Source organism: Carcharodon carcharias, chromosome 21 (assembly GCF_017639515.1).
Source record: "Carcharodon carcharias isolate sCarCar2 chromosome 21, sCarCar2.pri, whole genome shotgun sequence".
Classification (NCBI taxonomy): Eukaryota; Metazoa; Chordata; class Chondrichthyes; order Lamniformes; family Lamnidae; genus Carcharodon; species Carcharodon carcharias.
Window position 1 is genome coordinate 20945714 of NC_054487.1, and position 26854 is coordinate 20972567.

The window sequence follows — 26854 nt, forward strand, 5'->3', positions numbered from 1 at the left end:
GGAGTGTGAAGATGTCGGGGGGGGAGTGCGAACAGAGCATGAACGTTTCCGGGGTGAGTGTGAACATGTGCGGGGGGAGTGTGAAGGTGTGCATGGGGAGTGTGAAGCTGTCGGGGGGGGAGTGTGAAGGTGTCCGGGGGTGAGTGTGAAGCTGTCGGGGGGGAGTGTGAAGTTGTCAGGGGGGGAGTGTGAAGCTGTCGGGGGGGAGTGTGAAGCTGTCGGGGGGGGAGTGTGAAGCTGTCGGGGGGGAGTGTGAAGCTGTCGGGGGGGAGTGTGAAGCTGTCGGGGGGGAGTGTGAAGCCGTCGGGGGGGAGGGTGAAGCCGTCGGGGGGGGAGTGTGAAGCCGTCGGGGGGGAGTGTGAAGCCGTCGGGGGGAGTGTGAAGCCGTCGTGGGGGAGTGTGAAGCCGTCGGGGGGGAGTGTAAAGCCGTTGTGGGGGAGTGTGAAGCCGTCGTGGGGGAGAGTGGAGCCGTCGTGGAGGGAGTGTGAAGCAGTCGTGGAGGGAGTGTGAAGCCGTCGTGGGGGAGTGTGAAGCCGTCCGGGGGTGAGTGTGAAGCCGTCCGGGGGCAGTGGGAAGCCGTCCGGGGGGAGCGTGAACAGAGCATGAATGTATCTGGGGGGAGTGCGAACGTGTCCAGGGGGAGTCTGAACAGAGCATGAACGTGTCCGGGGGGATTGTGAACGTGTGCGGGGGGAGTGTGAACGTGTGCGGGGGGAGTGTGAACGTGTACGGGGGGAGTGTGAAGGTGTCCGGGGGGAGTGTGAAGGTGTCCGGGGGGAGTGTGAAGCTGTCCGGAGGGAGTGTGAAGCTGTCCGGGGGGAGTGTGAAGCTGTCCGGGGGGAGTGTGAAGCTGTCCGGGGGGAGTGTGAAGCTGTCCGGGGGGAGTGTGAAGCTGTCCGGGGGGAGTGTGAAGCTGTCCGGGGGGAGTGTGAAGCTGTCCGGGGGGAGTGTGAAGCTGTCTGGGAGGGTGTGAAGGTTTCCGGGGGGTGTGTGAGGTTATACACTTTGGTAGGAAGAATAGAGGTGTGGACTATTTTCTAAATGGGGAGAGAATTCAGAAATCTGGAGTGCAAAGGGACTTGGGAGTCCTAGTCCAGGATTCTCTTAAGGTTAACTTGCAGGTTGAGTCGGTAGTTAGGAACGCAAATGCAATGTTGGCATTTATTTTGAGAGGACTAGAATATAAAAGCAGGGATGTGCTGCTGAGGCTTTATAAGGCTCTGGTCAGACCACATTTAGAATAGTGTGTGAACGTGTCCGGGGGGGAGTGTGAACGTGTCCGGGGGGGAGTGTGAACGTGTCCGGGGGGGAGTGTGAACGTGTCCGGGGGGGAGTGTGAACGTGTCCGGGGGGGAGTGTGAACGTGTCCGGGGGGGAGTGTGAACGTGTCCGGGGGGGAGTGTGAACGTGTCCGGGGGGGAGTGTGAACGTGTCCGGGGGGGGAGTGTGAACGTGTCCGGGGGGGAGTGTGAACGTGTCCGGGGGGGAGTGTGAACGTGTCCGGGGGGCAGTGTGAACGTGTCCGGGGGGCAGTGTGAACGTGTCCGGGGGGCAGTGTGAACGTGTCCGGGGGGCAGTGTGAACGTGTCCGGGGGGCAGTGTGAAAGTGTCCGAGGGGAGTGTGAACGTGTGTGGGGGGAGCGTGAACGTGTCCGGGGGGAGTGTGAACAGGGCGTGAACGTGTCCGGGGGGAGTGTGAACGTGTCCGGGGGAGAGTGTGAACGTGTCCGGGGGAGAGTGTGAACGTGTCCGGGGGGGAGTGTGAACGTATCCGTGGGGAGTGTGAACGTATCCGTGGGGAGTGTGAACGTATCCGTGGGGAGTGTGAACGTGACCAGGGGGAGTGTGAACGTGTCCAGGGGGAGTGTGAACAGGGCGTGAACTTGTGCGGGGGTAACGTGAACGTATGCGTGGGGAGTGTGAACGTGTGCGTGGGGAGTGTGAAGCTGTCGGGGGGGCAGTGTGAAGCTGTCGGGTGGGCAGTGTGAAGCTGTCGGGGGGGGAGTTTGAAGCTGTCGGGGGGGGAGTGTGAAGCTGTCAGGGGTGAGTGTGAAGCTGTCGGGGGGAGCGTGAAGCTGTCCGGGGGGAGTGTGAACAAAGCGTGAACGTGTGCAGGAGGAGCATGAACGTGTGCGGGGGGAGCGTGAACGTGTGCGGGGTGAGTGTGAACAGGGCGTGAACGTGTCCGGGGGAAGTGTGAACAGGGCGTGACCGTGTCCGGGGGGGAGCGTGAATGTGTCCGGGAGGGAGTGTGAACGTGTCCGGGGGGAGCGTGAATGTGTCGGGGGGGAGCGTGAATGTGTCAGAGGGGAGCGTGAAAGTGTCCAGGGGGGAGTGTGAAGGTGTCGGGGGGGAGCGGGAACGTGCCCGGGGGGGAGCATGAACGTGTCGGGGGGGAGCGTGAATGTGTCCGGGGGGGAGTGTGAACGTTTCCGGGGGGAGTGTGAACAGGGCGTGAAGGTGTCCGGGGGGAGTGTGAAGGTGTCCGGGGGGAGTGTGAAGGTGTCCGGGGGGAGTGTGAACGTGTCCGGTGGGGAGTGTGAACGTGTCCGGGGGGGAGTGTGAACGTGTCCGGGGGGGAGTGTGAACGTGTCTGGGGGGAATGTGAACGTATCCGTGGGGAGTGTGAACGTATCCGTGGGGAGTGTGAACGTGTCCGGGGGGAGTGTGAACGTGTCTAGGGGGGAGTGTAAAGTATCCGTGGAGAGTGTGAATGTGACCGGGGGAGTGTGAACGTGTCTAGGGGGGAGTGTGAACGTGTCTAGGGGGGAGTGTGAACGTGTCCGGGGGGGAGTGTGAACGTGTCCGGGGGGGAGTGTGAACGTGTCCGGGGGGGAGTGTGAACGTGTCCGGGGGGGAGTGTGAACGTATCCGTGGGGAGTGTGAACGTGACCGGGGGGAGTGTGAACGTGTCCAGGGGGAGTGTGAACAGGGCGTGAACTTGTGCGGGGGTAACGTGAACATATGCGTGGGGAGTGTGAACGTGTGCGAGGGGAGTGTGAACGTGTGCGTGGGGAGTGTGAAGCTGTCGGGGGGGCAGTGTGAAGCTGTCGGGGGGGCAGTGTGAAGCTGTCGGGGGGGCAGTGTGAAGCTGTCGGGGGGGGAGTTTGAAGCTGTCGGGGGGGGAGTGTGAAGCTGTCGGGGGTTAGTGTGAAGCTGTCGGGGGGAGCGTGAAGCTGTCCGGGGGGAGTGTGAACAAAGCGTGAACGTGTGCAGGAGGAGCGTGAACGTGTGCGGGGGGAGCGTGAACGTGTGCGGGGGGAGCGTGAACGTGTGCGGGGGGGGAGTGTGAACAGGGCGTGAACGTGTCCGGGGGAAGTGTGAACAGGGCGTGAACGTGTCCGGGGGGGAGCGTGAATGTGTCCGGGAGGGAGTGTGAATGTGTCCGGGAGGGAGTGTGAACGTGTCCGGGGGGAGCGTGAATGTGTCCGGGGGGAGCGTGAATGTGTCGGGGGGGAGCGTGAATGTGTCAGAGGGGAGCGTGAATGTGTCGGGGGGGGAGTGTGAACGTGTCGGGGGGGAGCGGGAACGTGTCCGGGGGGGAGCATGAACGTGTCGGGGGGGAGCGTGAATGTGTCCGGGGGGGAGTGTGAACGTGTCCGGGGGGAGTGTGAACAGGGCGTGAACGTGTCCGGGGGGAGTGTGAACGTGTCCGGGGGGAGTGTGAACGTGTCCGGGGGGAGTGTGAACGTGTCCGGGGGGAGTGTGAAGCTGTCCGGGGGGAGTGTGAAGCTGTCCGGGGGGAGTGTGAAGCTGTCCGGGGGGAGTGTGAAGCTGTCCGGGGGGAGTGTGAAGCTGTCTGGGGGGGTGTGAAGGTTTCCGGGGGGTGTGTGTGAAAGTGTCCGGGGGGAGTGTGAGGTTATATACTTTGGTAGGAAGAATAGAGGCATGGACTATTTTCTAAATGAGGAGAGAATTCAGAAATCTGGAGTGCAAAGGGACTTGGGAGTCCTAGTCTAGGATTCTCTTAAGGTTAACTTGCAAGTTGAGTTGGTGGTTAGGAAGGCAACTGCAATGTTGGCATTTCGAGGGGAATAGAATATAAAAGTAGGGATGTGCTGCTGAGGCTTTATAAGGCTCTGGTCAGACCACATTTAGAATATTGTGAGCAATTTTGGGCCCCGTATCTCAGGAAGGATGTGCTGGCCCTGGAGAGGGTCCAGAGGAGGTTCACGAGAATGATCCCAGGAATGAAAGGCTTAACGTATGAGGAACATTTGAGGACTCTGGGTCTATACTCGATGGAGTTTAGAAGGATGAGGGGAAATCTGATTGAAACTTATAGAATACTGAAAGGCCTGGATAGAGTGGACATGAGGAAGATGTTTCCATTAGTAGGAGAGACTAGGACCCGAGGGCACAGCCTCAGAGTAAAGGGAAGACCTTTTAGAACAGAGATGTGGAGAAACTTCTTTAGCCAGAGAGTGGTGAATCTATGGAATTCATTGCCACAGAAGGCTGTGGAGGCCAGGTCATTGAATGTATTTAAGACCGAGATAGATAGGTTCCTGATTGGTAAGGGGATCAAAGGTTAGGGGGAGAAGGCAGGAGTTTGGGGTTGAGAAACTTATCAGCTATGACTGAATGGCAGAGCAGACTCGATGGGTCGAATGGCCTAATTTCTGCTCCTATGTCTTATGTAGTGTGAATGGAATGTGAACATATCCGTGGGGAGTGTGAACGAGTCTGGGGGGGGAGTGTGAACGTGTCCGGGGGGTGTGTGAACGTGTCTGGGGGAGTGTGAACGTGATCAGGGGAATGTGACCGTGACCGTGGGGAGTGTGAACGTTCCGTGGGGAGTGTGAACGTATCCGTGGGGAATGTGAACATGTCCGGGGGGGAGTGTGAACGTGTCCGGAGGGGTGTGTGAACGTGTCCGGGGGGAGTTTGAACGTGTCCGGGGGGGAGTGTGAACGTGTCCGGGGGGGGTGTGTGAACGTGTCCGGGGGGGGGAGTGTGAACGTATCGGTGGGGAGTGTGAACGTATCGGTGGGGAGTGTGAACGTGACCGGGGGGAGTGTGAACGTATCCGTGGGGAGTGTGAACGTGTTCAGGGGGAGTATGAACAGGGCGTGAACTTGTGCGGGGGTAACGTGAACGTATGCGGGGGGAGTGTGAACGTGTGCGGGGGGAGTGTGGACGTGTGCGTGGGGAGTGTGAAGCTGTCGGGGTGGGAGTGTGAAGCTGTCGGGTGGGCAGTGTGAAGCTGTCGGGGGGGAGTTTGAAGCTGTCGGGGGTGAGTGCGAAGCTGTCCGGGGGGAGCGTGAAGCTGTCCGGGGGGAGTGTGAACAAAGCGTGAACAAGTGTGGGAGGAGCGTGAACGTGTGCGGGAGGAGCGTGAACGTGTGCGGGAGGAGCGTGAACGTGTGCGGGGGGAGCGTGAACGTGTGCGGGAGGAGCGTGAACGTGTGTGGGGGGAGCGTGAACGTGTCCGGGGGGAGTGTGAACAGGGCGTGAACGTGTCCGGGGGGAGTGTGAACAGGGCGTGAACGTGTCCGGGGGGAACGTGAATGTGACAGGGGGGATCGTGAATGTGTCCGGGGGGGAGTGTGAACGTGTCCGGGGGGAGTGTGAACAGGGTGTGAACGTGTCCGGGGGGAGTGTGAAGGTGTGCGGGGGTGAGTGTGAACGTGTCCGGGTGGAGTGTGAAGCTGTCGGGGGGGAGTGTGAAGCTGTCGGGGGGGAGTGTGAAGCTGTCGGGGGGGAGTGTGAAGCTGTCGGGGGGGAGTGTGAAGCTGTCGGGGGGGAGTGTGAAGCTGTCGGGGGGGAGTGTGAAGCTGTCGGGGGGGGGGGGGGGAGTGTTAAGCTGTCGGGGGCGAGTGCGAAGGGGTGAGGGGGAGTGCGAAGGGGTGAGGGGGGAGTGCGAAGGCGTGCGGGGGGAGTGCGAATGTCTGCGGGAGGAGTGTGAAGATGTCGGGGGGGAGTGCGAACAGAGCATGAACGTTTCCGGGGTGAGTGTGAACATGTGCGGGGGGAGTGTGAAGGTGTGCATGGGGAGTGTGAAGCTGTCGGGGGGGAGTGTGAAGCTGTCGGGGGGGAGTGTGAAGCTGTCGGGGGGGGAGTGTGAAGCTGTCGGGGGGGGAGTGTGAAGCTGTCGGGGGGGAGTGTGAAGCCGTCGTGGGGGAGTGTGATGCCGTCCGGGGGTGAGTGTGAAGCCGTCCGGGGGCAGTGGGAAGCCGTCCGGGGGGAGCGTGAACAGAGCATGAATGTATCTGGGGGGAGTGCGAACGTGTCCGGTGGGAGTGCGAAGCTCTCCGGGGGGGGGGAGTGCGAACGTGTCCAGGGGGAGTCTGAACAGAGCATGAACGTGTCCGGGGGGATTGTGAACGTGTGCGGGGGGAGTGTGAAGGTGTCTGGGGGGAGTGTGAAGGTGTCCGGGGGTGAGTGTGAAGCTGTCGGGGGGGAGTGTGAAGCTGTCGGGGGGGAGTGTGAAGCTGTCGGGGGGGAGTGCGAAGGGGTGAGGGGGGAGTGCGAAGGCGTGCGGGGGGAGTGCGAATGTCTGCGGGAGGAGTGTGAAGATGTCGGGGGGGGAGTGCGAACAGAGCATGAACGTTTCCGGGGTGAGTGTGAACATGTGTGGGGGGAGTGTGAAGGTGTGCATGGGGAGTGTGAAGCTGTCGAGGGGGAGTGTGAAGCTGTCGGGGGTGAGTGTGAAGTTGTCAGGGGGGAGTGTGAAGCTGTCGGTGGGGGAGTGTGAAGCTGTCGGGGGGGAGTGTGAAGCCGTCGTGGGGGAGTGTGATGCCGTCCGGGGGTGAGTGTGAAGCCGTCCGGGGGCAGTGGGAAGCCGTCCGGGGGGAGCGTGAACAGAGCATGAATGTATCTGGGGGGAGTGCGAACGTGTCCGGTGGGAGTGCGAAGCTCTCCGGGGGGGGGAGTGCGAACGTGTCCAGGGGGAGTCTGAACAGAGCATGAACGTGTCCGGGGGGATTGTGAACGTGTGCGGGGGGAGTGTGAACGTGTGCGGGGGGAGTGTGAAGGTGTCTGGGGGGAGTGTGAAGCTGTCGGGGGGGGAGTGTGAAGCTGAGGGGGGGGGAGGGTGAAGCCATCGGGGGGGAGTGTGAAGCCGTCGTGGGGGAGTGTGAAGCCGTCGTGGGGGAGTGTGAAGCCGTGGTGGGGGAGTGTGAAGCCGTCGGGGGGGAGTGTGAAGCCGTCGTGGGGGAGTGTGAAGCCGTCGTGGGGGAGAGTGGAGCCGTCGTGGAGGGAGTGTGAAGCAGTCGTGGAGGGAGTGTGAAGCAGTCGTGGAGGGAGTGTGAAGCAGTCGTGGAGGGAGTGTGAAGCCGTCGGGAGGGAGTGTGAAGCCGTCGGGGGGGAGTGTGAAGCCGTCGTGGAGGGAGTGTGAAGCAGTCGTGGAGGGAGTGTGAAGCAGTCGTGGAGGGAGTGTGAAGCCGTCGGGAGGGAGTGTGAAGCCGTCGGGAGGGAGTGTGAAGCCGTCGGGAGGGAGTGTGAAGCCGTCGGGAGGGAGTGTGAAGCCGTCGGGAGGGAGTGTGAAGCCGTCGGGAGGGAGTGTGAAGCCGTCGGGAGGGAGTGTGAAGCCGTCGGGAGGGAGTGTGAAGCCGTCCGGGGGTGAGTGTGAAGCCGTCCGGGGGCAGTGGGCAGCCGTCCGGGGGGAGCGTGAACAGAGCATGAATGTATCTCGGGGGAGTGCGAACGTGTCCAGGGGGAGTCTGAACAGAGCACGAACGTGTCCGGGGGGATTGTGAACGTGTGCGGGGGGAGTGTGAACGTGTGCGGGGGGAGTGTGAACGTGTGCGGGGGGAGTGTGAACGTGTGCGGGGGGAGTGTGAACGTGTGCGGGGGGGAGTGTGAAGGTGTCCGGGGGGAGTGTGAAGGTGTCCGGGGGGAGTGTGAAGGTGTCCGGAGGGAGTGTGAAGGTGTCCGGGGGGAGTGTGAAGGTGTCCGGGGGGAGTGTGAAGGTGTCCGGGGGGAGTGTGAAGCTGTCCGGGGGGGAGTGTGAAGCTGTCCGGGGGGGAGTGTGAAGCTGTCCGGGGGGGAGTGTGAAGCTGTCCGGGGGGAGTGTGAAGCTGTCCGGGGGGAGTGTGAAGCTGTCTGGGAGGGTGTGAAGGTTTCCGGGGGGTGTGTGAGGTTATACACTTTGGTAGGAAGAATAGAGGTGTGGACTATTTTCTAAATGGGGAGAGAATTCAGAAATCTGGAGTGCAAAGGGACTTGGGAGTCCTAGTCTAGGATTCTCTTAAGGTTAACTTGCAGGTTGAGTCGGTAGTTAGGAAGGCAACTGCAATGTTGGCATTTATTTTGAGAGGACTAGAATATAAAAGCAGGGATGTGCTGCTGAGGCTTTATAAGGCTCTGGTCAGACCACATTTAGAATAGTGTGTGAACGTGTCCGGGGGGGAGTGTGAACGTGTCCGGGGGGGAGTGTGAACGTGTCCGGGGGGGAGTGTGAACGTGTCCGGGGGGGAGTGTGAACGTGTCCGGGGGGGAGTGTGAACGTGTCCGGGGGGGAGTGTGAACGTGTCCGGGGGGGAGTGTGAACGTGTCCGGGGGGGAGTGTGAAAGTGTCCGAGGGGAGTGTGAACTTGTGTGGGGGGAGCGTGAACGTGTCCGGGGGGAGTGTGAACAGGGCGTGAACGTGTCCGGGGGGAGTGTGAACAGGGCGTGAACGTGTCCGGGGGGAGCGTGAATGTGACAGGGGGGATCGTGAATGTGTCCGGGGGGGAGCGTGAATGTGTCCGGGGGGGAGTGTGAACGTGTCGGGGGGGAGTGTGAACAGGGTGTGAACGTGTCCGGGGGGAGTGTGAAGGTGTGCGGGGGTGAGTGTGAACGTGTCCGGGTGGAGTGTGAAGCTGTCGGGGGGGAGTGTGAAGCTGTCGGGGGGGAGTGTGAAGCTGTCGGGGGGGGGGGGGAGTGTGAAGCTGTCGGGGGCGAGTGCGAAGGGGTGAGGGGGAGTGCGAAGGGGTGAGGGGGGAGTGCGAAGGCGTGCGGTGGGAGTGCGAATGTCTGCGGGAGGAGTGTGAAGATGTCGGGGGGGAGTGCGAACAGAGCATGAACGTTTCCGGGGTGAGTGTGAACATGTGCGGGGGGAGTGTGAAGGTGTGCATGGGGAGTGTGAAGCTGTCGGGGGGGAGTGTGAAGCTGTCGGGGGGGAGTGTGAAGCTGTCGGGGGGGGAGTGTGAAGCTGTCGGGGGGGGAGTGTGAAGCTGTCGGGGGGGGAGTGTGAAGCTGTCGGGGGGGAGTGTGAAGCCGTCGTGGGGGAGTGTGAAGCCGTCCAGGGGTGAGTGTGAAGCCATCCGGGGGCAGTGGGAAGCCGTCCGGGGGGAGCGTGAACAGAGCATGAATGTATCTGGGGGGAGTGCGAACGTGTCCGGTGGGAGTGCGAAGCTCTCCGGGGGGGGGAGTGCGAACGTGTCCAGGGGGAGTCTGAACAGAGCATGAACGTGTCCGGGGGGATTGTGAACGTGTGCGGGGGGAGTGTGAACATGTGCGGGGGGAGTGTGAAGGTGTCTGGGGGGAGTGTGAAGGTGTCTGGGGGGAGTGTGAAGGTGTCTGGGGGGAGTGTGAAGGTGTCCGGGGGTGAGTGTGAAGCTGTCGGGGGGGAGTGTGAAGCTGTCGGGGGGGGAGTGCGAAGGGGTGAGGGGGGAGTGCGAAGGCGTGTGGGGGGAGTGCGAATGTCTGCGGGAGGAGTGTGAAGATGTCGGGGGGGGAGTGCGAACAGAGCATGAACGTTTCCGGGGTGAGTGTGAACATGTGTGGGGGGAGTGTGAAGGTGTGCATGGGGAGTGTGAAGCTGTCGGGGGGGAGTGTGAAGCTGTCGAGGGGGAGTGTGAAGCTGTCGGGGGTGAGTGTGAAGTTGTCAGGGGGGAGTGTGAAGCTGTCGGTGGGGGAGTGTGAAGCTGTCGGGGGGGAGTGTGAAGCCGTCGTGGGGGAGTGTGATGCCGTCCGGGGGTGAGTGTGAAGCCGTCCGGGGGCAGTGGGAAGCCGTCCGGGGGGAGCGTGAACAGAGCATGAATGTATCTGGGGGGAGTGCGAACGTGTCCGGTGGGAGTGCGAAGCTCTCCGGGGGGGGGAGTGCGAACGTGTCCAGGGGGAGTCTGAACAGAGCATGAACGTGTCCGGGGGGATTGTGAACGTGTGCGGGGGGAGTGTGAACCTGTGCGGGGGGAGTGTGAAGGTGTCTGGGGGGAGTGTGAAGCTGTCGGGGGGGGAGTGTGAAGCTGAGGGGGGGGGAGGGTGAAGCCATCGGGGGGGAGTGTGAAGCCGTCGTGGGGGAGTGTGAAGCCGTCGTGGGGGAGTGTGAAGCCGTGTGGGGGAGTGTGAAGCCGTCGGGGGGGAGTGTGAAGCCGTCGTGGGGGAGTGTGAAGCCGTCGTGGGGGAGAGTGGAGCCGTCGTGGAGGGAGTGTGAAGCAGTCGTGGAGGGAGTGTGAAGCAGTCGTGGAGGGAGTGTGAAGCAGTCGTGGAGGGAGTGTGAAGCCGTCGGGAGGGAGTGTGAAGCTGTCGGGGGGGAGTGTGAAGCCGTCGTGGAGGGAGTGTGAAGCAGTCGTGGAGGGAGTGTGAAGCCGTCGGGAGGGAGTGTGAAGCCGTCGGGAGGGAGTGTGAAGCCGTCGGGAGGGAGTGTGAAGCCGTCCGGGGGTGAGTGTGAAGCCGTCCGGGGGCAGTGGGCAGCCGTCCGGGGGGAGCGTGCACAGAGCATGAATGTATCTGGGGGGAGTGCGAACGTGTCCAGGGGGAGTCTGAACAGAGCACGAACGTGTCCGGGGGGATTGTGAACGTGTGCGGGGGGAGTGTGAACGTGTGCGGGGGGAGTGTGAACGTGTGCGGGGGGAGTGTGAACGTGTGCGGGGGGAGTGTGAACGTGTGCGGGGGGAGTGTGAACGTGTGCGGGGGGAGTGTGAAGGTGTCCGGGGGGAGTGTGAAGGTGTCCGGGGGGAGTGTGAAGGTGTCCGGAGGGAGTGTGAAGGTGTCCGGGGGGAGTGTGAAGGTGTCCGGGGGGAGTGTGAAGCTGTCCGGGGGGAGTGTGAAGCTGTCCGGGGGGAGTGTGAAGCTGTCCGGGGGGGAGTGTGAAGCTGTCTGGGAGGGTGTGAAGGTTTCCGGGGGGTGTGTGAGGTTATACACTTTGGTAGGAAGAATAGAGGTGTGGACTATTTTCTAAATGGGGAGAGAATTCAGAAATCTGGAGTGCAAAGGGACTTGGGAGTCCTAGTCTAGGATTCTCTTAAGGTTAACTTGCAGGTTGAGTCGGTAGTTAGGAACGCAAATGCAATGTTGGCATTTATTTTGAGAGGACTAGAATATAAAAGCAGGGATGTGCTGCTGAGGCTTTATAAGGCTCTGGTCAGACCACATTTAGAATAGTGTGTGAACGTGTCCGGGGGGGAGTGTGAACGTGTCCGGGGGGGAGTGTGAACGTGTCCGGGGGGGAGTGTGAACGTGTCCGGGGGGGAGTGTGAACGTGTCCGGGGGGGAGTGTGAACGTGTCCGGGGGGGAGTGTGAACGTGTCCGGGGGGGAGTGTGAACGTGTCCGGGGGGGAGTGTGAACGTGTCCGGGGGGGAGTGTGAAAGTGTCCGAGGGGAGTGTGAACTTGTGTGGGGGGAGCGTGAACGTGTCCGGGGGGAGTGTGAACAGGGCGTGAACGTGTCCGGGGGGAGTGTGAACAGGGCGTGAACGTGTCCGGGGGGGAGTGTGAACGTGTCCAGGGGGAGTGTGAACAGGGTGTGAACGTGTCCGGGGGGAGTGTGAAGGTGTGCGGGGGTGATTGTGAACGTGTCCGGGTGGAGTGTGAACGTGTCCGGGCGGAGTGTGAAGCTGTCGGGGGGGAGTGTGAAGCTGTCGGGGGGGAGTGTGAAGCTGTCGGGGGGGGGGAGTGTGAAGCTGTCGGGGGGGGAGTGTGAAGCTGTCGGGGTGGAGTGTGAAGCTGTCGGGGTGGAGTGTGAAGCTGTCGGGGGGGAGTGTGAAGCTGTCGGGGGGGAGTGTGAAGATGTCGGGGGGGAGTGCGAAGGGGTGAGGGGGGAGTGCGAAGGGGTGAGGGGGGAGTGCGAAGGCATGCGGGGGGAGTGCGAATGTCTGCGGGAGGAGTGTGAAGATGTCGGGGGGGGAGTGCGAAGGGGTGAGGGGGGAGTGCGAAGGCGTGCGGGGGGAGTGCGAATGTCTGCGGGAGGAGTGTGAAGATGTCGGGGGGGGAGTGCGAACAGAGCATGAACGTTTCCGGGGTGAGTGTGAACATGTGCGGGGGGAGTGTGAAGGTGTGCATGGGGAGTGTGAAGCTGTCGGGGGGGAGTGTGAAGCTGTCGGGGGGGAGTGTGAAGCTGTCGGGGGGGGAGTGTGAAGGTGTCCGGGGGTGAGTGTGAAGGTGTCCGGGGGTGAGTGTGAAGCTGTCGGGGGGGAGTGTGAAGCTGTCGGGGGGGAGTGTGAAGCTGTCGGGGGGGAGTGTGAAGCTGTCGGGGGGGAGTGTGAAGCTGTCGGGGGGGAGTGTGAAGCTGTCGGGGGGGAGTGTGAAGCTGTCGGAGGGGAGTGTGAAGCTGTCGGGGGGGGGAGTGTGAAGCTGTCGGGGGTGAGTGTGAAGCTGTCGGCGGGGCGAGTGTGAAGCTGTCGGGGGGGAGTGTGAAGCTGTCGGTGGGGGAGTGTGAAGCTGTCGGTGGGGGAGTGTGAAGCTGTCGGTGGGGGAGTGTGAAGCTGTCGGTGGGGGAGTGTGAAGCTGTCGGGGGGGAGTGTGAACATGTGCGGGGGGAGTGTGAAGCTGTCGGGGGTGAGTGTGAAGCTGTCGGCGGGGGGAGTGTGAAGCTGTCGGGGGGGAGTGTGAAGCTGTCGGGGGGGAGTGTGAAGCTGTCGGGGGGGAGTGTGAAGCCTTCGGGGGGGGAGTGTGAAGCTGTCGGGGGGGGGAGTGTGAAGCTGTCGGGGGGGGAGTGTGAAGCTGTCGGGGGGGAGTGTGAAGCTGTCGGGGGTGAGTGTGAAGCTGTCGGGGGTGAGTGTGAAGCTGTCGGGGGTGAGTGTGAAGCTGTCGGGGGTGAGTGTGAAGCTGTCGGGGGGGGAGTGTGAAGCTGTCGGGGGGGGAGTGTGAAGCAGTCGGGGGGGGAGTGTGAAGCTGTCGGGGGGGAGTGTGAACATGTGCGGGGGGAGTGTGAAGCTCTAGGGGGTGAGTGTGAAGCTGTCGGGGGTGAGTGTGAAGCTGTCGGGGGTGAGTGTGAAGCTGTCGGGGGGGGAGTGTGAAGCTGTCGGGGGGGGAGTGTGAAGCTGTCGGGGGGGGAGTGTGAAGCTGTCGGGGGGGGAGTGTGAAGCTGTCGGGGGGGGAGTGTGAAGCTGTCGGGGGGGGAGTGTGAAGCTGTCGGTGGGGGAGTGTGAAGCTGTCGGGGGGGAGTGTGAGCATGTGCGGGGGGAGTGTGAAGCTGTCGGGGGTGAGTGTGAAGCTGTCGGCGGGGGGAGTGTGAAGCTGTCGGGGGGGAGTGTGAAGCTGTCGGGGGGGAGTGTGAAGCTGTCGGGGGTGAGTGTGAAGCTGTCGGGGGGGGAGTGTGAAGCTGTCGGGGGGGGAGTGTGAAGCTGTCGGGGGGGAGTGTGAACATGTGCGGGGGGAGTGTGAAGCTGTCGGGGGTGAGTGTGAAGCTGTCGGGGGTGAGTGTGAAGCTGTCGGGGGTGAGTGTGAAGCTGTCGGGGGTGAGTGTGAAGCTGTCGGGGGTGAGTGTGAAGCTGTCGGGGGGGGGAGTGTGAAGCTGTCGGGGGGGGGAGTGTGAAGCTGTCGGTGGGGGAGTGTGAAGCTGTCGGTGGGGGAGTGTGAAGCTGTCGGGGGGGAGTGTGAACATGTGCGGGGGGAGTGTGAAGCTGTCGGGGGGGAGTGTGAAGCTGTCGGCGGGGGGAGTGTGAAGCTGTCGGGGGGGAGTGTGAAGCTGTCGGGGGGGGAGTGTGAAGCTGTCGGGGGGGGAGTGTGAAGCTGTCGGGGGGGAGTGTGAACATGTGCGGGGGGAGTGTGAAGCTGTCGGGGGTGAGTGTGAAGCCGTCGGGGGTGAGTGTGAAGCCGTCGGGGGTGAGTGTGAAGCCGTCGGGGGTGGAGTGTGAAGCCGTCGGGGGGGGAGTGTGAAGCCGTCGGGGGGGGAGTGTGAAGCCGTCGGGGGGGGAGTGTGAAGCCGTCGGGGGGGGAGTGTGAAGCCGTCGGCGGGGGAGTGTGAAGCCGTCGGCGGGGGAGTGTGAAGCCGTCGGGGGGGGTAGTGTGAAGCCGTCGGGGGGGGTAGTGTGAAGCCGTCGGGGGGGGTAGTGTGAAGCCGTCGGGGGGGGTAGTGTGAAGCCGTCGGCGGGGGAGTGTGAAGCCGTCGGGGGGGGTAGTGTGAAGCCGTCGGGGGGGGTAGTGTGAAGCCGTCGGTGGGGAGTGTGAAGCTGTCGGGGGGAGTGCGAAGGTGTGTGGGGGGAGTGCGAAGGCGTGCGGGGGGAGTGCGAAGGCGTGCGGGGGGAGTGCGAAGGCGTGCGGGGGGAGTGCGAAGGCGTGCGGGGGGAGTGTGAAGATGTCGGGGGGGTAGTGTGAACCGAGCATGAATGTGTCCGAGGGGAGTGCGGACGTGTCCGGGGGGAGCGTGAACGTGTCCGGAGGGAGCGTTAACGCGTCCGGGGGCAGTGTGACGCTGTCCGTGGGGAGTGTGACGCTGTCCGTGGGGAGTGTGACGCTGTCCGTGGGGAGCGTGACGCTGTCCGTGGGGAGCGTGACGCTGTCCGTGGGGAGCGTGACGCTGTCCGTGGGGAGCGTGACGCTGTCCGTGGGGAGCGTGACGCTGTCCGTGGGGAGCGTGACGCTGTCCGTGGGGAGCGTGACGCTGTCCGTGGGGAGCGTGACGCTGTCCGGGGGGAGCGTGACGCTGTCCGGGGGGAGCGTGACGCTGGCCGGGGGGAGCGTGACGCTGGCCGGGGGGAGCGTGACGCTGGCCGGGGGGAGCGTGACGCTGGCCGGGGGGAGCGTGACGCTGGCCGGGGGGAGTGTGAACGTGTGCGGTGGGATTGTGAACGTGTGCGGGAGGGAGTGTGAAGCTGTCCGAGGGGTGTGTGAAGCTGTCTGGGGGGAATGCGAAGGTGTGCCGGGTGAGTGCGAAGGTGTGTGGGGGAAGTGCGAAGGTGTGCGGGCGGAGCGTCAACGTGTCCGGGGGGGGAGCTTGAACGTGTCCGGGGGGGTGCGTGAACGTGTGCGTGGGGAGTGTGAAGCTGTCGGGGGGGAGTGTGAAGCTGTCGGGGGGGAGTGTGAAGCTGTCGGTGGGGAGTGTGAAGCTGTCGGTGGGGAGTGTGAAGCTGTCGGTGGGGAGTGTGAAGCTGTCGGTGGGGAGTGTGAAGCTGTCGGTGGGGAGTGTGAAGCTGTCGGTGGGGAGTGTGAAGCTGTCGGTGGGGAGTGTGAAGCTGTCGGTGGGGAGTGTGAAGCTGTCGGTGGGGAGTGTGAAGCTGTCGGTGGGGAGTGTGAAGCTGTCCGGGGGGAGTGTGAAGCTGTCCGGGGGGAGTGTGAAGCTGTCCGGGGGGAGTGTGAAGCTGTCCGGGGGGAGTGTGAAGCTGTCCGGGGGGAGTGTGAAGCTGTCCGGGGGGAGTGTGAAGCTGTCCGGGGGGAGTGTGAAGCTGTCCGGGGGGAGTGTGAAGCTGTCCGGAGGGAGTGTGACGCTGGCCGGGGGGAGTGTGACGCTGGCCGGGGGGGAGTGTGACGCTGGCCGGGGGGATTGTGAACGTGTGCGGGAGGGAGTGTGACGCTGGCCGGGGGGATTGTGAACGTGTGCGGGAGGGAGTGTGAACCTGTCCGGGGGAGTGCGAAGGTGTGCGGAGGGAGTGCGAAGGTGTGCGGAGGGAGCGCGAAGGTGGGCGGAGGGAGCGCGAAGGTGGGCGGGGGGAGCGCGAAGGTGTGCGGGGGGAGCGCGAAGGTGTGCGGGGGGAGCGCGAAGGTGTGCGGGGGGAGCGCGAAGGTGTGCGGGGGGAGCGCGAAGGTGTGCGGGGGGAGCGCGAAGGTGTGCGGGGGGAGCGCGAAGGTGTGCGGGGGGAGCGCGAAGGTGTGCGGGAGTGTGTGAACGTGTCTGGGGGGATTGTGAACGTGTCCGGGGGGATTGTGAACGGAATGTGAAAGGAGTGTGAACGTGTTCGGCGGGAGTGTGAACGTATCTGGGGGCGAGTGTGAACGGAGTGTGAACATGTCTGGGATGAGTGTCAACGTGTCCGGGGGGTGTGCGAGTGGGTCCAGGGGGTGTGCGAGCGGGTCCGGGGGGTGTGCGAGCGGGTCCGGGGGGTGTGCGAGCGGGTCCGGGGGGTGTGTGAGCGGGTCCGGGGGGTGTGCGAGCGGGTCCGGGGGTTGTGCGAGCGGGTCTGGTGGGAGCGGGAACGTGTCCGGGGGGAGTGGGAACGTGTCCGGGGGGAGCGGGAACGTGTCCGGGCGGAGCGGGAACGTGTCCGGGCGGAGCGGGAACATGTCCGGGGGGAGTGTGAAGGTGTCCGGGCGGAGCGGGAACATGTCCGGGGGGAGTGTGAAGGTGTCCGGGCGGAGCGGGAAGGTGTGCGGGGGGAGCGCGAAGGTGTGCGGGAGTGTGTGAATGTGTCTGGGGGGATTGTGAACGGAATGTGAATGGAGTGTGAACGTGTCCGGGGGGGAGTGTGAACGTGTCCGGGGGGGAGTGTGAACGTGTCCGGGGGGGAGTGTGAACGTGTCCGGGGGGGAGTGTGAACGTGTCCGGGGGGGAGTGTGAACGTGTCCGGGGGGGAGTGTGAACGTGTCCGGGGGGGAGTGTGAACGTGTCCGGGGGGGAGTGTGAAAGTGTCCGAGGTGAGTGTGAACTTGTGTGGGGGGAGCGTGAACGTGTCCGGGGGGAGTGTGAACAGGGCGTGAACGTGTCCGGGGGGAGTGTGAACAGGGCGTGAACGTGTCCGGGGGGAGCGTGAATGTGTCCGGGGGGGAGTGTGAACGTGTCCAGGGGGAGTGTGAACAGGGTGTGAACGTGTCCGGGGGGAGTGTGAAGGTGTGCGGGGGTGATTGTGAACGTGTCCGGGTGGAGTGTGAACGTGTCCGGGCGGAGTGTGAAGCTGTCGGGGGGGAGTGTGAAGCTGTCGGGGGGGAGTGTGAAGCTGTCGGGGGGGAGTGTGAAGCTGTCGGGGGGGGGGAGTGTGAAGCTGTCGGGGGGGGAGTGTGAAGCTGTCGGGGTGGAGTGTGAAGCTGTCGGGGTGGAGTGTGAAGCTGTCGGGGTGGAGTGTGAAGCTGTCGGGGGGGAGTGTGAAGCTGTCGGGGGGGAGTGTGAAGCTGTCGGGGGGGAGTGTGAAGCTGTCGGGGGGGAGTGTGAAGCTGTCGGGGGGGAGTGTGAAGATGTCGGGGGGGAGTGCGAAGGGGTGAGGGGGGAGTGCGAAGGGGTGAGGGGGGAGTGCGAAGGCATGCGGGGGGAGTGCGAATGTCTGCGGGAGGAGTGTGAAGATGTCGGGGGGGGAGTGCGAAGGGGTGAGGGGGGAGTGCGAAGGCGTGCGGGGGGAGTGCGAATGTCTGCGGGAGGAGTGTGAAGATGTCGGGGGGGGAGTGCGAACAGAGCATGAACGTTTCCGGGGTGAGTGTGAACATGTGCGGGGGGAGTGTGAACATGTGCGGGGGGAGTGTGAAGGTGTGCATGGGGAGTGTGAAGCTGTCGGGGGGGAGTGTGAAGCTGTCGGGGGGGGAGTGTGAAGCTGTCGGGGGGGGAGTGTGAAGGTGTCCGGGGGTGAGTGTGAAGCTGTCGGGGGGGAGTGTGAAGCTGTCGGGGGGGAGTGTGAAGCTGTCGGGGGGGAGTGTGAAGCTGTCGGGGGGGAGTGTGAAGCTGTCGGGGGGGAGTGTGAAGCTGTCGGGGGGGAGTGTGAAGCTGTCGGAGGGGAGTGTGAAGCTGTCGGGGGGCAGTGTGAAGCTGTCGGGGGTGAGTGTGAAGCTGTCGGCGGGGCGAGTGTGAAGCTGTCGGGGGGGGAGTGTGAAGCTGTCGGGGGGGGAGTGTGAAGCTGTCGGGGGGGGAGTGTGAAGCTGTCGGGGGGGGAGTGTGAAGCTGTCGGGGGGGAGTGTGAACATGTGCGGGGGGAGTGTGAAGCTGTCGGGGGTGAGTGTGAAGCTGTCGGCGGGGGGAGTGTGAAGCTGTCGGGGGGGAGTGTGAAGCTGTCGGGGGGGAGTGTGAAGCCTTCGGGGGGGGAGTGTGAAGCCTTCGGGGGGGGAGTGTGAAGCTGTCGGGGGGGGGAGTGTGAAGCTGTCGGGGGGGGAGTGTGAAGCTGTCGGGGGGGAGTGTGAACATGTGCGGGGGGAGTGTGAAGCTGTCGGGGGGGAGTGTGAAGCTGTCGGGGGTGAGTGTGAAGCTGTCGGGGGTGAGTGTGAAGCTGTCGGGGGTGAGTGTGAAGCTGTCGGGGGGTGAGTGTGAAGCTGTCGGGGGGGGAGTGTGAAGCTGTCGGTGGGGGAGTGTGAAGCTGTCGGGGGGGAGTGTGAAGCTGTCGGGGGGGAGTGTGAACATGTGCGGGGGGAGTGTGAAGCTGTCGGGGGTGAGTGTGAAGCTGTCGGGGGGGAGTGTGAAGCTGTCGGGGGGGAGTGTGAAGCTGTCGGGGGGGAGTGTGAAGCTGTCGGGGGGGAGTGTGAAGCTGTCGGGGGGGGAGTGTGAAGCTGTCGGGGGGGGAGTGTGAAGCTGTCGGGGGGGAGTGTGAACATGTGCGGGGGGAGTGTGAAGCTGTCGGGGGTGAGTGTGAAGCTGTCGGGGGTGAGTGTGAAGCTGTCGGGGGTGAGTGTGAAGCTGTCGGGGGTGAGTGTGAAGCTGTCGGGGGGGGGAGTGTGAAGCTGTCGGGGGGGGAGTGTGAAGCTGTCGGTGGGGGAGTGTGAAGCTGTCGGTGGGGGAGTGTGAAGCTGTCGGTGGGGGAGTGTGAAGCTGTCGGTGGGGGAGTGTGAAGCTGTCGGTGGGGGAGTGTGAAGCTGTCGGGGGGGAGTGTGAACATGTGCGGGGGGAGTGTGAAGCTGTCGGGGGTGAGTGTGAAGCTGTCGGCGGGGGGAGTGTGAAGCTGTCGGGGGGGAGTGTGAAGCTGTCGGGGGGGGAGTGTGAAGCTGTCGGGGGGGGAGTGTGAAGCTGTCGGGGGGGAGTGTGAACATGTGCGGGGGGGAGTGTGAAGCTGTCGGGGGTGAGTGTGAAGCTGTCGGGGGTGAGTGTGAAGCCGTCGGGGGTGAGTGTGAAGCCGTCGGGGGTGGAGTGTGAAGCCGTCGGGGGGGGAGTGTGAAGCCGTCGGGGGGGGGAGTGTGAAGCCGTCGGGGGGGGAGTGTGAAGCCGTCGGGGGGGGAGTGTGAAGCCGTCGGGGGGGGAGTGTGAAGCCGTCGGCGGGGGAGTGTGAAGCCGTCGGGGGGGGTAGTGTGAAGCCGTCGGGGGGGGTAGTGTGAAGCCGTCGGGGGGGGGTAGTGTGAAGCCGTCGGGGGGGGTAGTGTGAAGCCGTCGGCGGGGGGAGTGTGAAGCCGTCGGGGGGGGGTAGTGTGAAGCCGTCGGGGGGGGTAGTGTGAAGCCGTCGGGGGGGGTAGTGTGAAGCCGTCGGTGGGGGAGTGTGAAGCTGTCGGGGGGAGTGCGAAGGTGTGTGGGGGGAGTGCGAAGGCGTGCGGGGGGAGTGCGAAGGCGTGCGGGGGGAGTGCGAAGGCGTGCGGGGGGAGTGCGAAGGCGTGCGGGGGGAGTGTGAAGATGTCGGGGGGGTAGTGTGAACCGAGCATGAATGTGTCCGAGGGGAGTGCGGACGTGTCCGGGGGGAGCGTGAACGTGTCCGGAGGGAGCGTTAACGCGTCCGGGGGCAGTGTGACGCTGTCCGTGGGGAGTGTGACGCTGTCCGTGGGGAGTGTGACGCTGTCCGTGGGGAGTGTGACGCTGTCCGTGGGGAGTGTGACGCTGTCCGTGGGGAGTGTGACGATGTCCGTGGGGAGCGTGACGCTGTCCGTGGGGAGCGTGACGCTGTCCGTGGGGAGCGTGACGCTGTCCGGGGGGAGCGTGACGCTGTCCGGGGGGAGCGTGACGCTGGCCGGGGGGAGCGTGACGCTGGCCGGGGGGAGCGTGACGCTGGCCGGGGGGAGCGTGACGCTGGCCGGGGGGAGCGTGACGCTGGCCGGGGGGAGCGTGACGCTGGCCGGGGGGAGTGTGAACGTGTGCGGTGGGATTGTGAACGTGTGCGGGAGGGAGTGTGAAGCTGTCCGAGGGGTGTGTGAAGCTGTCTGGGGGGAATGCGAAGGTGTGCCGGGTGAGTGCGAAGGTGTGTGGGGGAAGTGCGAAGGTGTGCGGGCGGAGCGTCAACGTGTCCGGGGGGGGAGCTTGAACGTGTCCGGGGGGGTGCGTGAACGTGTGCGTGGGGAGTGTGAAGCTGTCGGGGGGGAGTGTGAAGCTGTCGGGGGGGAGTGTGAAGCTGTCGGTGGGGAGTGTGAAGCTGTCGGTGGGGAGTGTGAAGCTGTCGGTGGGGAGTGTGAAGCTGTCGGTGGGGAGTGTGAAGCTGTCGGTGGGGAGTGTGAAGCTGTCGGTGGGGAGTGTGAAGCTGTCCGGGGGGAGTGTGAAGCTGTCCGGGGGGAGTGTGAAGCTGTCCGGGGGGAGTGTGAAGCTGTCCGGGGGGAGTGTGAAGCTGTCCGGGGGGAGTGTGAAGCTGTCCGGGGGGAGTGTGAAGCTGTCCGGGGGGAGTGTGAAGCTGTCCGGGGGGAGTGTGAAGCTGTCCGGGGGGAGTGTGAAGCTGTCCGGGGGGAGTGTGAAGCTGTCCGGAGGGAGTGTGAAGCTGTCCGGAGGGAGTGTGACGCTGGCCGGGGGGAGTGTGACGCTGGCCGGGGGGGAGTGTGACGCTGGCCGGGGGGATTGTGAACGTGTGCGGGAGGGAGTGTGACGCTGGCCGGGGGGATTGTGAACGTGTGCGGGAGGGAGTGTGAACCTGTCCGGGGGAGTGCGAAGGTGTGCGGAGGGAGTGCGAAGGTGTGCGGAGGGAGCGCGAAGGTGGGCGGGGGGAGCGCGAAGGTGTGCGGGGGGAGCGCGAAGGTGTGCGGGGGGAGCGCGAAGGTGTGCGGGGGGAGCGCGAAGGTGTGCGGGGGGAGCGCGAAGGTGTGCGGGGGGAGCGCGAAGGTGTGCGGGAGTGTGTGAACGTGTCTGGGGGGATTGTGAACGTGTCCGGGGGGATTGTGAACGGAATGTGAAAGGAGTGTGAACGTGTTCGGCGGGAGTGTGAACGTATCTGGGGGCGAGTGTGAACGGAGTGTGAACATGTCTGGGATGAGTGTCAACGTGTCCGGGGGGTGTGCGAGTGGGTCCAGGGGGTGTGCGAGCGGGTCCGGGGGGTGTGCGAGCGGGTCCGGGGGGTGTGCGAGCGGGTCCGGGGGGTTTGCGAAGGTGTCCGTGGGGGGGAGTGTGAATGTGTCCGGGGGGTGTGCGAGCGTGTCCGGGGGGTGTGCGAGCGTGTCCGGGGGGTGTGCGAGCGTGTCCGGGGGGTGTGCGAGCGTGTCCGGGAGGTGTGTGAGCGTGTCTGGGGGGGAGAGTGAACATGTCTGGGGGGGTGTGCGAGCGTGTCCGGGGGGTGTGCGAGCGTGTCCGGGGGGTTTGCGAAGGTGTCCGTGGGGGGGAGTGTGAATGTGTCCGGGGGGTGTGCGAGCGTGTCCGGGGGGGTGTGTGAATCTGTGTGTCAGCGAGGGCAGAATTCACACACACAATAGCCGGTATTTTCCGGCCCCGTTGGTGTCGGGCGTCTGGTAGTGGGTGGGGGACAATATGGCGAGACGGACATAATGATGCCCTAGAGAACCCAGTTTGTGACTGTCCGCTCCACCTGTCAACGCTGGACCGTGTGTCCTGCAGCCCCCATGTCGGGAACCTGATTTCAATACTTTAGCATCACATTAGCGCCAGGCTTCACAGACAGCACCGCATCACTTTTAGGACCGCTCACGGGGAGGTCTCTGCCTACCAGACCAGCCATAAGGCGGGGATGTCTTTGTACAGCTGCAGGGCTAGGGCTTGCTTGGGGAAGGGGGAGAAATGGCCCCAGGTAAGGGAAGCGGCTGCAGGGCGAGGGCTGTACTGGGTAAGGGGGGTATCCCAGGGTGTGTGTGGGGGCACAAATTGATCTGTGCAAATGGCCTCAAGAGGGTGAGGGCTGAGGAGGCAGCCTCCAGAGGAGATGAGGCTGGATGGAGATGTGAGGGTGTGTGTGAGAGAGTGAGTGGTGATGTCCCTTGAGCTGGCAGTGAGTGAGATGCCAGTGAATGTGCGACGGGATTGTGAGTGAGTTTAGAGTGATGAGATGGGAGCCTTACCCTGGCAGCACGGATCGGATCATTCATCCTCTTTCTGCAGTGGATGGCCAACCTCTTCTGTGCAGCACTGGCACCAATCGCCACTGCCAATGGCCCAAGCCAAATGGTGACACTGATGGGCCTGTTGTGTTGAAAGTGCTGTTGAAGAAGTTTTAATGCACGGCAGATGGTGCACACTGCAGTCATGCTGTGCCACTGGTGGATGGAGTAGATGCTGATTGCAGTGCCAGGGATGCCAAGGGAAATCCTGTAATGCCATGTTGCTTGTCACAGGGATGACTCTAATATACACTCACATCGGACACAGCTGCCCTCTCCTGGGAGTGTGGAGTCCTAAGAATGTTTGATGGGACGGTGTAGAGGGAGCTTTACTCTGTATCTAACCTGTGCTATTCCTGCCCTGGGAGTGTAGATGGGACAGTGTAGAGGGAGCTTTACTCTCTATCTAACCCCGTGTTGTACCTGTCCTGGGAGTGTTTGATGGGGACAGTGTAGAGGGAGCTTTACTCTGTATCTAACCCCGTGCTGTACCTGTCCTGGGAGTGTTTGATGAGGACAGTGTAGAGGGAGCTTTACTCTGTATCTAACCCCGTGCTGTACCTGTCCTGGGAGTGTTTGATGGGGACAGTGTAGAGGAAGCTTTACTCTGTATCTAACCCCGTGCTGTACCTGTCCTGGGAGTGTTTGATGGGGACAGTGTAGAGGGAGATTAACTCAGTAATGTTATCATGTCCTAATCCAAAACTCGCACAAAGAATGCCAATCATTGACAGCAATGCTGGCCAATGTCTTATTTTTTTGCCTGTTACCCGTCAGTGTTGAACAGCCCCATTCCCTGCACTGTTTTCCTGTCCAGGTGTTACTGCTGCAATTTGGATCTGTACAGAGAACAGGAGCTCCCTGCACAAAGAGCAGAAGGAGAGACGGCGAGAGCAGAGACAGCAGAGTGCATGCAGGAAACTGGAGAAGAGAATGGAGGAGGAGCACCTGGCAGAGCTGCAACAGGAGAAGGAGAGACAGCTGTTGGAGATTGAGCAGCTCAGGAAGGTTCGTGTGTCTTATGGGCTTCCCTCATTGTCCTAGTACCTGTGCCCTCCTCCCCCTTCCCTGATAATGTATGAGAGTGTGTGTATGTGTGTCAGTGTTCCTGTTTATGTGTGTGCACGAGAGTATAAGCGTTCCTGTTTGTGAGTGTGAGTATGAAAGTCCCTTTGAATGTAAAGTGTGTGTATTCCTGTTTGTATGTTCCTGTGAGAGTGTGTTCCTGTTTGTGAGAGTCTGAGAGTGTATGAGTGTGTGTATTCCTGTTTGAGAGTTTGATTGTGGCCACAACATCAGCCAGGAGTACAGGAGTAGTTCCGCACTCACCATGGGCCAACATTTGTCCTTTTGACAATGGCCTCTTACTGTGCTGATGGACAGCAGAGTGAGCATCTCCCAGAGACCCATCAGCACAGGTTTAGCATGCTCCTTTGTGTGTATCAGTTTGGAGGCAAATTTCATTGCTGCCCCGACGCTGGAACCCAAGTCAGGACGTGGAATCATCAGAGCTGGGGCCCCATGCTGTCTCAGCGTCCCACCATCCCGGCCCTTCCCCAACACACACTCACACACTGGCCAATCAAAGGCCCTGGAGTTGATTCATTCATGCTAGCTTAATGTTTCTTTTCCCTATCATCCCAAGGGGTGCTGAGGCCAAAAAAATAGGCCCCACCCATCCTAAGGTCACATCGACTGGACTGGGAGAATTGAGACTCAGGACTTTGTATGGGCTGATTGGACAGTTCCTTCACTGGCCAGGCTTGAACATTCAGCTGCGGGAGGAATCACACCCATTTCACAATCATGTGATACGCTGGTCTCGCCTCCCTTCATAGCACCATTGTTGCCGGACGCACTGCAACTAAAATCAAACAACTGCCCGCAGTCTCAGTACCTCAGCAATCCACGAACTTTGCTTGCTCTTCTAGGCACAGGAAGAAGCTCAGGTCCTTTGGCGATCCAAAGAGCTCCAGTGGATGAAGCAGCAGGAGATGCAGCAGCAGAAGCTACAGAGAGAGCTGCAGAAGGCCCACACAGTAAGAAACACAGGAGGCCAGGAGCTGGACCTCGGCCTGAAGGCCAAGGCCTGGGGCTGGGCTTGGGTGCGGAGGTCCGGGGGGGGCGGGGTGGTGTTGGGGCGAGGCCTGGAGCTTCAGTCTGCTTGCAGTGTCCAATGGACAAGAGACGGCTGAGTCACCATCCACACAGTCCGAGAGGCCAGAGCATGGCTGGTGGTGGAACTTGGTCCTGTACTTGTGCAGCATTCGGAACCTAACCCCGTGCTGTACCTGTCCTGGGAGTGTTTGATGGGGACAATGTAGAGGGAGCTTTACTCTGTATCTAACCCCATGCTGTACCTGTCCTGGGAGTGTTTGATGGGGACAGTGTAGAGGGAGCTTTACTCTGTATCTAACCCCGTGCTGTACCTGTCCTGGGAGTGTTTGATGGGGACAGTGTAGAGGGAGCTTTACTCTGTATCTAACCCCGTGCTGTACCTGTCCTGGGAGTGTTTGATGGGGACAGTGTCGAGGGAGCTTTACTCTGTATCTAACCCCGTGCTGTACCTGTCCTGGGAATGTTTGATGGGGACGGTGTAGAGGGAGCTTTACTCTGTATCTAACCCCGTGCTGTACCTGTCCTGGGAGTGTTTGATGGGGACAGTGTAGAGGGAGCTTTACTCTGTATCTAACCCCGTGCTGTACCTGTCCTGGGAGTGTTTGATGGGGACAGTGTCGAGGGAGCTTTACTCTGTATCTAACCCCGTGCTGTATCTGCCCCGGAGGTGTTTGATGGGGCAGTGTAGAGGGAGCTTTACTCTGTATCTAACCCCGTGCTGTATCTGCCCCGGAGGTGTTTGATGGGGCAGCGTAGAGGGAGCTTTACTCTGTATCTAACCCCGTGCTGTATCTGTCCTGGGAGTGTTTGATAATGTGCAGGTGTCTCTGCAATGACATCGCTCATCTCATTAAGGATAGCTGCTGTTACCTTTGGAGGTTATGAGGCTGATGTCTTTACTGATGTTGGACCAGAAAACTGAGAGGAATGGTATATTCCAGAACTGAGAGGAATGGTATATTCCAGAACTGAGAGGAATGGTATATTCCAGAACTGAGAGGAATGGTATATTCCAGACTTGAGAGGAATGGTATATTCCAGAACTGAGAGGCATGGTATATTCCAGACTTGAGAGGAATGGTATATTCCAGAACTGAGAGGAATGGTATATTCCAGACTTGAGAGGAATGGTATATTCCAGAACTGAGAGGAACGGTATATTCCAGACTTGAGAGGAATGGTATATGTGAGAACTGAGAGGAACGGTATATTCCAGACTTGAGAGGAATGGTATATTCCAGAACTGAGAGGCATGGTATATTCCAGACTTGAGAGGAATGGTATATTCCAGAACTGAGAGGCATGGCATATTCCAGACTTGAGAGGAATGGTATATTCCAGAACTGAGAGGCATGGTATATTCCAGACTTGAGAGGAATGGTATATTCCAGACTTGAGAGGAATGGTATATTCCAGAACTGAGAGGCATGGCATATTCCAGACTTGAGAGGAATGGTATATTTCAGAACTGAGAGGAACGGTGTATTCCAGACTTGAGAGGAATGGTATATTTCAGAACAGGAAAAGCTACCATCTGGAAGGAAGAAATGTATGGGCCAATTCACAAACTTGGAAAGCTTCCTTCTCAGTGGCTCTGAATCAGAGAGAGAGAGAGAGAGAGAGAGAGAGCTGGCAGAGATAAGATGGGCTGAATGACCTGCTCCTTGCTGAGAATGGTGAGGGCCTCAGGGCAACACTCCCTATAATCTCTTCCTCTCTTTCAATGGACATACAAGGGCAGCCCAGAAATGTGGGAGCAACTGAGAGAGGGGCATTTAAAAAAAAACAATGTGGCCTTTGTCTCATTTCTATTTATTGTAAAAATCTTGGAGATGGTTGGGTGGTGGTGGGGGTGGGGGGAGGGTGAAACAATGGCGGTTTGGCTGGATGAGGCCAGGGGACATGTGATGAAACTGTTGGGTTTCCAACTCTGGGCAGAATCCTTAGTCCAGAGGAAACTGGGAAGGAAATTTGAGCAGGATTTTGGAAATGTATCCACTGCCCACCAAGAACTTTGGCAGCTGTGGAAGATCTGCGTAGGAATGAGACGGGGGAGACTATTGATCGTACATCTAATCTCTACCACTGCTGCCTGCATACTGACCACAAGTCATGGGGCTGCTACATCATACCTTGTGAAGGTGGTGCTGATTGACAAGGAGTTAAGATATGCCCCCTTAAAGGTGCATGTTATCATATCACACTATCACTGAGTCATGGAGGAACCCAGTTTCCGTCCCCAGGCTCTGCTGTATTTGGGGTCCGCAGTTTGGGTGCTACCCTTGGCTACTCATCTCTGTTCTAGGAATGAGGAAATCAGCTAGGATCCCACTCCTGACACCTCCCAAGTATAGGTGATGTCCTGCACCCCCATAGCTCACAAATGGTCACATGGGCAAGATGGGAGCCGGAGCCCATGGAGCTGAACCTGACACATCAGGTCCTGGCGGGAGAGGACACTGCGACTGGAAGAACCATTGTTTGTTGCCAGTGATCTTCAACGGGTAAGGGTGTTTGT

At 61.7% G+C, this 26854-nt stretch overlaps 1 protein-coding gene across 2 annotated transcripts in view; it reads left to right on the forward strand.

The window, feature by feature from the left end:
• The window catches only part of LOC121293228 (differentially expressed in FDCP 6 homolog), a 164806-nt gene that overhangs the window by 122560 nt on the left and 15392 nt on the right, over window positions 1–26854 (forward strand). For both annotated transcript variants that reach the window (XM_041216078.1, XM_041216080.1), the window contains 2 exons: window positions 23036–23226; window positions 24150–24257. In XM_041216078.1, coding sequence (XP_041072012.1) covers window positions 23036–23226; window positions 24150–24257 — 299 coding nt within the window. The remainder of the gene's footprint in view (window positions 1–23035; window positions 23227–24149; window positions 24258–26854) is intronic.